Source organism: Nelumbo nucifera, chromosome 5 (genome assembly GCF_055504915.1).
Source record: "Nelumbo nucifera cultivar China Antique chromosome 5, China Antique-T2T, whole genome shotgun sequence".
Taxonomy (NCBI): Eukaryota; Viridiplantae; Streptophyta; class Magnoliopsida; order Proteales; family Nelumbonaceae; genus Nelumbo; species Nelumbo nucifera.
In genome coordinates this window covers 26,248,525-26,260,607 of record NC_142653.1, presented here as the reverse complement: position 1 = coordinate 26,260,607, position 12,083 = coordinate 26,248,525, and the positions used below count along the sequence as shown (strand labels likewise).

Here is a 12,083-nt window from a genome sequence, read left to right as displayed (position 1 = left end):
AAAAAGGAAAAAGTTCAAAAAAATTTCAAATATAAAATACATAAAAAATTATAAAAATTGCAAACAAAATAAAAAATTATTTTCAAATTATAGAAACTATGGAAATTGAAAAACAAAATCAGAAAGTAAAAATTGTAGAAAAAACACCAAAATTTATAGAAAAACACAAAAAAATTGCAAACAAATAACAAAAAATACAGGAAAATTTATAGATTGTAGAAAATAGAAAAATGTAAAAAAAAACAGAAATTATAACAAAACACTAAAAAAGCAAAAAAAAAAAACAAGAAAATTTAAAACTGAAAAGACCATTTTTCCTCTAACTCACCATTCAAGGGTAATTTGTTCATGAAAATTGTTATTTATACTGACATGGACACCTCTGTTAAGAAGCATTAACGGTGCACTAACATAATGTGAGTTTTGGAAATTTATTGACATGGTGAGTTTTAGACATTTTGAAAAGTTGTGGTGAGTTTAAGAGAAATGTTGAAAACTCATGGTGAGTTTTAGACAATTTCCCTTCTTTTAATTTAATTTAACGTAGTGGAACACAATTCCATGGGACGTGTGTTTTTCGGAGTAACAATTTTGTCACTGTCTAAAAACAAGTTATTGGCACCCTGTTCCTAGAATAGGTCGTTTCTTTCTACATGAGACGTCCATGTGTGTTTTTGTTTCGCTGGAACATCTAGAACGTGAAAAATGTTCCCATAGAATGATATCAAACAGGGCTTAATATACCAACTTCACAACATATCTCAGCCACACATCGAGAACATCTCTCGTATTTGTATCTTATTATTTATAGGAGGTATCTACATGGTTGGATGTGGTTGTGAGGTTGGTGTGAGGAGCACTCTATGAGGAGTAAATCCCAATTCGGTGCTATTGGCACACTATGATGTGTGCCAGTTAGGTTTGGCTCTTCTAGTATTTTTTTTTCATTCTTATTTTGGGGTTTATGGAACAACTGTATTTTTATTTTCATTTTATTTCTATTTATGGAGTCATACCCTCTGTTAGGGTGCAACTCAGGTGGGTTGGGTATGACTGAAGTCAGTCCATGCTCAAAAGGTACAAACCTTCGGCTCAAGCTTGGCCCAACCCAAGATCAAGCCCAAGTTTATCAATCCAGACCTACCTTGAGCTTAACCCAACACAACTTGAGTTGGACTTAGCTTTAGGTTGACATAGTCAGGATAGTCAGGTTGGGTGGGTTCAAAAGAATTTATGGATACATTTTTATATGGTTATTATTCATTGGGTTTTATGTCACAACTTAAGAGTATAATCGATTGAAAATAGATACAAATTACATTTGCAAATGTATACCTTTCACGAGCCACTCAAACTCGGCTTGTGAAGAGCTTGATTCAATTTGATCTAAACCGAGCTTTGAGCTGAGCTCAGCCTAATAAAACTTATATTATATTTAATATTTTTAAATAATAATAATAATAAAAAATGATTTTTATATGTATACATTTTTATTTTTATATTAAGCTTGGCCCACCACCATCGAACTCGAGATGTGCCAAGTTCAAACACATGAACTCTTGAATCAAACCAGATTCAAACTCGTGTTTCTAGTTTGAATAGCTAAATATTCACTTGGATTGAATCTGGTTTGAATAGCTAACTTTCATGACTTACGCAATACACAAGACAAGTAATCACCATATATATATATATATATATTGTATATTTTTCAAATCAAGAAACCTTCAAATCTATTAAGTAGAAGTGCTTACAAAATATACACGCAAAAAGGTGGGCTGCTTGGTTGTAATATCTAGATATATGTATAAAGTCTATAGATTCAAAAGAACACATCAGTCTTCTGAGGTAGCTTCTGTGTAGTAGCTCGAACCATTGAAAGACTAGATCAGACTTAGCGAATTCGACTAGCGTTGCATTATCCGTATATACCAAAAGATGTAGAATCCCTTTTGCATAGGCCACATGCAATCTCTTAACATGGCTCGAATTTCAACTTCATAAATGTTGATTGTCTAGCAAGGGCTTCCTTCCATATCCCGAATTTGGATCAAAAGAGCCATTAGTAAATAAGATTGATCTATTGATATGCTGCAACTGGTTTATGGTATGTGTCCCGGGTTGTAGTGACTGGGATGGAGGGATTTCGATGGAGAAGCTTCCGACGGCTCTAACTATTTGTTCGGGTTCGTGCCTTATGTTCTAAAAAATGTACTTATTTCTAACTTCCCATATGTGGTATATGCTTACTGCAAATTTGCAGAGACTTGTTAAAGCTTGTTGCTTTCCTACATTTTGGTACAGCGACGTGTACCATTCCGTGATGAGATGTGGTATGGTAGCAGGATTTAAGCCAATCTGTACCCGACGCACCATACTGTTCTCGCAAAATGACACTGGAAAAAGCAAGTGATGGGCCAATTCTTCTTGTGCCTTACAGAACACACAAAGTTTGCCTGATTCACGCAGCCAAACACATATGTTTTTTGTGAATAGTCCATCCCAGAGGATTTTCCAGAGGAAGATTTGGAACCTAAATGAAACTTTGAGTTTCCAATAATCTTCCGGTCAAAATGGGTGGCCGAACATGAAAGACCCCGAGAAGATAAGAAGTGGAAAGCTGATTTTACTGTATAGATGCCCGAGGCATTATTTTTCCATATCAGAATGTCGATGGAATGGGTGGTCACGATGATATATTGGATGGTAAAAGGTTGGTAGAGTTGCTGGAGTTTGGAGAGATTCCATGAGACTTCTGGGTTCAGTAGGTTTGAGATCATCAAAGCCGCCACTTGCCTTTGGGGAAGTGATGTATTTACATGGGGTATGTGCCCCGGCAGTGACGGAACCCAAGGATCTGAGGTTGCGGAGACTTCTGATCCATCCTTAATAGATCACAAAAAATTCGAACGCAGTATGGGTATTAACTGATGAACTTGCTGCCACCATTGAGAACTGCGCTTATCTTTTTTTAACGCAAAGTAGGAGGTGTGAGGAAAGTACTTGGCTTTAATCTATTTGCTCCAGACTCTTCTTATCCATTAGCAATCTCCATATTTGCTTTCCAAACATAGCTTGGTTCATAGCACTATAAGTTCTAAATCCCAAACCTCCTTGGCTTTTTGACTAGCAAATTTTGCTCCAAGGGATAGTATGCATTGAAGTTCGACCAATATCTGCCCACCAATAAGACTTGGTCAACTTGTCAAGTTTGGAGGCTGCTACTTTCGGAAGGATTAAAGTTGACATCGAGTAGATTGGGATGGACTGTAAGACCGACTTGACCAGCGTGGTTCTACCAACTTGTGAAAGAAGTTTGGAACTCTAGAAGTTTATCTTCGTAGATACTCTTTCTATTATCTCCTTGTGGGAGCAATAGAGCCAAGTGTTTGTTCCCACTTGTGCCCCAAGGTACTTAGGTGCCTATGATTGGCTTCTTTATCTGCAGGATGTGAGAGAGAAATTTTCTATGTTGTCGATGAACATTCCTGCTATAATAGATACTTGACTTGGAGTGGTTAATTTTTTGCCTTAACATATCTTCAAAAACTCTTAGAATGCCGACTAAACTTTTAACTTGTGCTATGTCAGCTTTACAAAAAAGAATGCAGTCATCTGCAAACAGTAAATGAGTGATAGGAATTCCATCACGACTTATTTTAACTCCTTGAATTTGTCCTGAAAGTGAAGCCTGATTCAGGAGCTGGGTGAGAACCTTCATGCCTATAATAAACAGGTATGGGGAGATAGGATCCCTCTACCTAACACCACGGCTCAAATGGAAATGATCATAAGTTTCTCCTGCTATTTTGATTGAGGAGGTAGTAGATATATACTGATAGATCATGTTGCACCATTTCGTGGGGAACTCCATTTTTTACAATACATGGTATAAGAACTGCTAGTCCATTCTACCAAAGGCTTTAGACATGGCAAGCTTAATAGCAATGAAACCTTGACCTTTCTTTTGAAGTTTTAACTTGTGAAGGATCTCCTTCACCGGTAGAATGTTATCTATGACCTGCCTTCCTTTGAGAAACCCTGATTGGAATGGTAATATCATTTCCTACAAGACCGGTTGTAGGCGGACTACCATCTATTTGGTAATTATTTTGTATAGTACATTACATAGATTGATGGGACGGTAGCTAGAGACATCTAGTAGCTGATTATTCTTGGGCACAAAGACTAAGTTGGTGTTATTGATTTTTTTTGGCAAAAACTCTGTCAATTTTTTTTTTTTTTTATCATTGCACAGATGTCTGAACCAATCAGATCCCAAAAGTATTGGTAAAAGTAAGCGGTAAATCCATCAGGAGTAAGTGCTTTATGTGGTTGCAATTGATTAATCACCAAAGTGATTTCTTCTAATGTGGGTGGGTGTAATAGTGATTTTTCGGAAGAGAAACATTGTCAAGCATGCTTGGATCAAAGTTTTCCTGCTGCCCCCAATTTCTAATATTGCTTGTTTAAACACTTGTGCAATGTAGGATTGGTTCAATGACCAACACTACACTATTTTTTGTGTTTTTAAAATTTGCTATGCAATAGAAATATTTTGTATTTCTATCCCCCTCTTTCAACTACAGCTCACGGGATTTGATTCTCCACATTTGCTCTTCTTTCAAGAGCCAATAATTGTATTGACTGGTGAGTGAGTGTAACCGCTCCCACAAGTTTGTGTTCGTAGTATCCATTTGCAGGGTTGAAATTTGGCCAGCCAATTCTGGAATGTAATTTTGGATGTGACCAAAATGATTTTTATTCCAATATTTTAAGGCAGACCTACATAGTTTCAATTTTGTGAGCAGGGGAGCTATGCATGTACTACTCCAAAGGTTCGAGACAAGTTGCTTGCATTGTGGATTGTTTGCCCAAAAGGGTAAGAAATGGAAATGAGGTTTCCTATGAGGAGAAACCGGCTCTGTATCAATAGAGATGGCACCATGATCTGAACTGGTTATGGGGAAGTGAAGTTCTGTTGTCCATTGGTCCATGTGAAGGCTCAAAGTGGACCAGGTTAAAATTGGCTATGAAATTCTGGATGTGCTTAGAGAGGTAGGGCTTGTTTTTCCTATGAGACTTGTGGTCCTCCTCTTAGATATAATTAATATCCCCTATCAAAAGTCAGGGCAGACTAATTAATGAATAATTACAAACATTTTCAAGAAATAATTTATTGATATTTGAATAAATTAATTGTTATTTTTATTATTGTTTTTATTTTAAATTATAAATTTCAATAATTTTAATATTTCAGTGATTAATATTTTCAATTATTTTATATTAATATTTTTATTGTTATTGAAAATATTAAAATAAATTGGTTATTGGAATTTTGAAAAAAGTTTATTATAATTTGGTGTAATTTCAGAAAATTACTTACTGTATTTTGAAAAATGCTTGTATAATTAATGAATAATTACTGATATGTTACTGAATTATTATATATTTTTAAATACAACTAAAATACTGAATTAATGAATTTTTCCGTACATCGCACAGGTCCCGCTAGTAAATACCTATAAATGAATGGCACATTTACATACGGAAAGAATGAGAAGGATCCACTCGGACCACTCCGCTACATATGTTTAGAACTAGATGAAGACTTGAAGAGATCTCACAGCCGTTGTGGACCAAAATCGAATAAAAATCTATAACAAGTTCTTATACAGAAGTTAGGCCTTCCGGGAGTGTTTGCTCATCAAGGCTGGGTGCAAGAAATCTGCGGCAAGCAAAGAGGACAGCCGAATGGAACCCAGAGGGGTTGTCTATGAAAACAAAGTGACCGCCCTGCAATTATCCAAACCATTTTATCAGTAATGAACACATTAAAGTTCTTACATCCTGGTCAATCTACCGTCCCCAACACCAAACTTGATTTTGACTTCTCTAACCTAGTACAGTTTAAACCTTGTCAATACATGCAATATCCCTTTTGGTAGGACCCTAACCACAACAATGATTTACTACCACCCTTGGAACCCTAAACAAATGATGTGCACAGTCAAGGTGTAACTGTTCTAAAAATTCACGGTGAATGGTAGATGATAGTTTTGCTTGCATTCAAGATGGCATTGTGGTTTTCTGAACATGCAGCAAAAGCCAAGATGTGGAAGTGCGATGAGGGTCTACCACAACTTTCATTTGGTGAGGACCTCATGACTTTCACACATACACACGCACATGAGAGAGAGAGAGAGAGAGAGAGAGAGAGGAGACCTGTGGCACCCTTATGATTTCACAGGGAACCTTCATCTCTTTGCGAGCTTCCTGTGCCCCTTGGTAATTCATCCAATCATGAAATCCATAAATAAAGGTGGTAGGCACTTTCCATTCAGATGCACTGCAAACAAGAAATAAAAGAAAAAATGGCACATAAATATCTCAGGAACAGTTGGCTACACAGAGGAAGTAAAGGGGAAAGGTGAATTTCTGAGGGTTTCTAATGCTTCGAATATGAATAGAAAGAAAAACTTCAGGATCTTTTCTAAACTGCCAGCCTTCAATGCAAGTGGGATACACAAACACATACAGAGATAATGGACAACACTAAATCAAGAAAAAATAGTAAATAAACTAGTCTCCAGACCTGCGAAGGAGGGGCATCCGGGCAAATGCTCCAAAGGAAAATATATACTTCAAGCACAATTCTCCACTAGCTTTGGCGGCCAGAGTATGGTATACATAATCTTCCATTGAAACAGTAGTTATCAGATAAGCAGCAGGTTACTAAATGCAAGTTTGTATTATAAAAGGAAAAAAAAAAGAATAAAAATAAAGATAAAAAGATGGAACTACCTGTAAGCAACCTGGACTCCTCTTCAGTCAGTACGTCCCCAGTTGAATATGTACCAAATCTAGCACTTGTATACCTGCGAACTAGATCTGGACCCCAAGGGCCTAAGCCTCTGCAATTTAGGTATGATACAGAAACTAAAAATTTAGTGGATGAAATATATAATTTAGACCAAGGGAACTTAAGGAAACAAAAAGCAGACCATATTACCATATTTTATTACAATAGCATGAATCAGTAGAAACAAACATGGGGATAATAAACTATGTATCAGTAGCAACAAATAGATCAAACTACATACCCTTAGAACCCTAAACAAATGATCTCCATTATGAATGGAGATCTCCATCGCATTTCTGCAGTGAGAAACATTTTCCCAAAATAGATGGTATAATGGTAAAATCTAGTGCAATAAAGTGAGAAACTTCATGCAAAATAACGACAAAGATTAGGTCCATATGTAGGCCACCCCACCCAAGATCCCAGATAGCTGGGACCAGTGTAGCAAATATGAACTGCAGTTTGGGTTATCACCTTTTGGAGTTTCTATATATAAAATATGTGTAGAATGTACCATATCCACAGAAGACAAAAACTTCATTCTGAAGGGACTCTATAGAATTTCCACTATAAATAATTTTCGTTCTTTTTTTGAACTCACACTCTCACGCTTCTCCCTTCTCCCTTCTGACGTTTTTCCTTTTTTTTTTTTTTTGAACTCACACTATCATATCCAACCTGCACTTTCCATATTTGTAACATGTGTGAAATGTAGCCTATCCACATAGAATCCAAACAAATCCAACGAGGTAGAAAACACAGTTCCAAAACTATTATATAGATGCATAGATATGAATAATGAATTGATGTGCAAGAATAGAATTTAATATGGCACCACATGATCAAAAGCAACCATGTGTCGAGAGAAAAGAAAAACATAACAAAGGTAAGGGAGAATTACCTGACAACCTTCTGAGGAGTGAAATTAGACTCCCAGAGATGGTTCAAAATGGTTCCTTTCCATGTTGCTCTGAATCGAGTTAGCCATTCGGATTTTCCATCTGATTCTGATGAAAATCCAGCAGGTCCTATCAAAACCAAGTGTTTAACATGTTCCGGGTGCTGTAAAGAAAATAAAATTGGCATCAATATTGCATTTACATGATGAAATTTCCCCGTGAAATATGTATCAACTGCATATAAACTGCATCACCTTGAGGGCATACTTTGCTGCAACATATCCTCCAAATGAATGTCCTAGTAAAATAAAATTACTAAGATTTTTGGCTTTACGCCATTCCTCAAAGGAATCAATGAACCAAGCTTCAGTTTCTGCATTGAAAAAACCCAAAGTTTGAGAAGGGAAAATGATTTATCTGACAAAATAAATTTTATTGAATACTCATAAATCCTGAGCCTACAATTAATCTGCTAAAAATAGTAAATGTGCATTTCTTATATCCATAAACAAATAATAATAAGGAAATCAATATATAGCTCTTCGTGTCTTTACTCTTTGTTCTGTATACTTATGCAGTAAAGGTTGGAGATGAAACATTTCCAGAGTTTGTTAGTAAGAAGCTCAATAGGAGCCAAATAAGAGAAATTTCACTAATTTACACACTATATATAAACATGCATGGCAAGTGTTAGAAAGCATGACAATGCAACAAAACTCAACATTAAGCTGGACGAATTATGGCACTAAACACACAACAAGAGTCAACAGTAAATGCAAAAAACCAAAAGCTATAATGAAACTAATTTCTTTTGGCAGTTAAATTCTATTACCAGCTACTGGTGTGGCTAAAACTTGGTGGATTCCTATCATTTCTTTATTCTTGTAGGTTAGTGTGCTCAACCAAAAGGTTTGAGCAGAAGAGACAAATGATTATTGCACTATTTATTGGAATGGGGTTTCCTGGATTAGATCTGATAATGATTTGATGTTTTGATAACATTAAAACAACACAAGTTTACAAGATTAAAACTACATATTGATCAGCAACCCTAATAATCAGTCTGAAATCTGAATCATTTCATCTCATATCTTCAGATGAGACTGCTACATTTGTGGGCCTAATTTTCTTATCCAAACCTTTGATAGATATAATGGTAGGATGTTGTAATATTATGGCATAGTAAATTGATATCTTTACTCAATTATTGACAAAGAAATAAATGTTTAAAGTTAAACTGCAGGAGAAAGGGGATGCAATCATCAGACGCCCAAAACCTTCTACATGATAAAATGCATCCATAAAAATTTTCTAATAATAAATCTATAACTTTCTCTAGTGATAAAATGAATCTTGCATCTAGAACAATTTTCTTTCCTATAAGGTATCAATAAAAAGAGACTATTTTCATTGAACTTTTGAATTTCCCAATAATGTATGAAACAAGTAAATAAAAGCAAGAAGTAAATGCAAAATAGAGTTTCAAGATAACTAACCTTCAGTGCTTTTGCATGTAAAGCCAGGTCTACTTGACCCACCCCACCTGCAAGACAAAATGAGTAAAGAAAAAAATTAGGACCACAAGGATATATCTCATTGAAAACCTTACTACAAATGCATTTCATCCATAGTTATAGAATTACAGGAATGAGAAACATAAAGAAATGCTTCACAGAAAATACTGCAGATGGTAAACTCGAAAGATAAAAGTAGTCCAACAAACAATGGATTTCAGGGAAAAATGTTGGAGGTAGATTATATGATTTTAGCTAATGAGTCCCCCACCACCCACCTATCAAAAAAGGAAATGAAAAAAAAAAGCTTTAAAAGAATTCTTCAGGGTTTTTTTTTTTTTTTGATAAGATGCAATTGAAGGATTCGGGGTTCAACAAATGCCCCTTTGTGCCATACAACATGAAGAATTTGATGAGATGCCTCAAATTAAGCCACTTGAACTCTTAATTTTCCTAACAAAAATTCAAACTTAACAAGTCATGGTATCACTGGAGAACCATGAGAAAAGTTCCTTGACAAGGCTAACTTATCTTGCCATCCCATTTTGTTGCCCCTTGATATGAGAAAGATCTGAAAAATGTTCTGCTGCAATTCAAGTGCAACCAAGGGAAACTTCACTACAGAATATTTAAGTGATTGGCTAGATCGTGATCAACAGAACGTGACAATATCAATAATCCATGATGCCCGAAGCCCTGAATATGGATAAAGATACAGACACATATATGAGAAACAGAGATGACTCTTCATTGCCTAAGATCCTGCAATACCTAACCATCATATTCCACTTTAGTATTGGACGCAGATTAGATTAGGTTAGTCTTAAAATAAGAGTCAAGTTTCCATATCCACAACTAAGTGATACCAAAAGCCCTCTTATTTTCTCTCTTTTGTAAGGGGAGGGAAGGTTTCCAAGTATCTCAATTTTGCATTTATAAAAAAATGCAATTCATAATGAGAACCAGAGAAACAGAAATCAGGAATAAGAAATTATTTCAAGTATGATAAAAAACTGGGCAACATTGAACTCACCCAAGCTGATCAATTGCAATGATCCGGAAATGGCTAGCAAGGGCGTCAAAATTCCGAAAGAAGAATCCTTGAGAAGCACCATAGCCGTGAACCATAACAAGCGTGGGACATTCATCCTTACTGTCAAAAGTGACCGTATTGATAAACCTTGGCTGGTCGCTTGAAGACCGAAACCACCGGATTTTAGAGCCAGGTGGCCCTGATCCTATATTAACCTGTTCTTGTACATACGGAGTTCTGGAACCCGCAAAGTTCACAAAATCAGCTAAAGGACTACATAAATTATTGGCATTTTGACAGCGTGAGCCTCTATCAAGCACTGCGCAACTAGAAAAAGTACGAGTAGCTAAAAAGAGACGGGCTTCAATGCTTATGGAAAACTATGCATCTTTCGTTTGTAAACGAGTTTGAGAAAAGCCGGAGTATAGAATATCCATAGAAACCAAAGGTAAATAGCTTGGGATTTGACTAGTTTCGATTAAAACAAAAGAAAAAAAAAAGGATTTTTGAAACTCAAAACTCGAGATACAATCAGAACTTCAACAGTTACAATTAGGGATTGTTAAAATTCGAATTCAAAGAAACTGGATTCAATCGAGACAAAGAAATATCATAATCACCAAGTACGATACCGGAAAAAGAAACTAAGAGGGCAGAAAAACAATGAAATTCTAGAAATCCCATATCTAGGGCTATTATCCGAAACGTTGCCATGATATAAAATTTCGAGAAATTCAAGTAGAATAATTCTATGTAGATCTGGAAGAGATCAAATCACAAAACTGAATTTAGCAGAATCAAGTTTTGGAAGCGAAACATACTTGACTAACGAGAGAAGACGTTTTTCTGCAGCTATAATATGATCGGTTGAGGTTGGGATCCAACGAAGAACAGAGGGCCACACCAATCTCCGTTTCCATGTCGATGCTGCAGAGGATTCCACGTCAGCCTTGCTGATTTCTTCCGCCATCGTCGCCACCGAGCTCGACCAACGCCTGCTCATTACATTTGAGACCGACAGGGGAGCCGGCTCGAGATAATAACTGCAGTGGCTATCGTGCTCCGCAAGCGAAATATGGCAACCTTTGACTCTCCGGCTGACCAGGTGACGATAACCACTGGAGAGAACACAGAAGGGATGGGAGGTTGGAGGTCGAAACTCGAGAGAGAACTCGCTCCCAGTTCCAGTCTCCCACCACGTTTTCGCGTGAACAAAAGAAACGAAATGGCGGTGACCAGTTTCTGATGGAGTGCACCTACACTCACCATATTCCGAATACGTTATGGATTCGTTACCGTTTATTTTTAGATCTATCAGTTAAAAGACATTATTATATGTGGTCCCTCGATCGTCAGGCCTTCTATGCAGTTTAATATGGTAGATCGTGGACTAGTGCGTAGGGACTGCTGAGGCAACTGGCAACCCCTGTTTTCTGTTTCCAATTTCCGCCTTTTCCATGCGCTGACGGCTAAACTGGAGGCCAATAGCTTCGAGAGAATTCTAATTCTAAGAGCTGCAACGACGTCACTCATGATCTCATGTCCAACTCAGGGTGCGAGTTGGGTCGACCTTAATTCCTAACCTAACCCGAGCTCAGGAATTCCAACCTTAGTCCCATCACCCATGGATCGGGTTGGGTTCGGGTGGGCTGATTCTTTTTGTATGTTCTTATTCTATGTAAAAGGGTATGGTTATATTTAAAAAAGGGAAATTGTCTAAAATTTATCATGAATTTTTAACATTTCTATTAAATTCATCACAATTTTTCAAAATG

At 36.6% G+C, this 12,083-nt stretch overlaps 1 protein-coding gene across 2 annotated transcripts; it reads right to left on the bottom strand.

The window, feature by feature from the left end:
• Window positions 1-5,449: 5,449 nt before the first annotated feature.
• Window positions 5,450-11,539, bottom strand: LOC104607503 (alpha/beta-Hydrolases superfamily protein). Of its 2 annotated transcripts, XM_010273158.3 has the most exons (9): window positions 11,130-11,539; window positions 10,309-10,545; window positions 9,258-9,304; window positions 8,016-8,134; window positions 7,764-7,924; window positions 6,805-6,914; window positions 6,596-6,695; window positions 6,226-6,349; window positions 5,450-5,796 (listed from the first exon to the last, which is right to left on the bottom strand). In XM_010273158.3, the coding sequence occupies exons 1-9, from the start codon at window positions 11,309-11,311 to the stop codon at window positions 5,671-5,673; spliced, it is 1,206 nt and encodes a 401-aa protein (XP_010271460.1). In that variant the 5' UTR covers window positions 11,312-11,539; the 3' UTR covers window positions 5,450-5,670. The 2 variants fall into 2 exon arrangements, with proteins under 2 accessions (XP_010271460.1, XP_088743722.1); XM_088887596.1 differs by lacking the exon at window positions 10,309-10,545 and having other exon boundaries at window positions 11,130-11,503.
• Window positions 11,540-12,083: the final 544 nt, after the last annotated feature.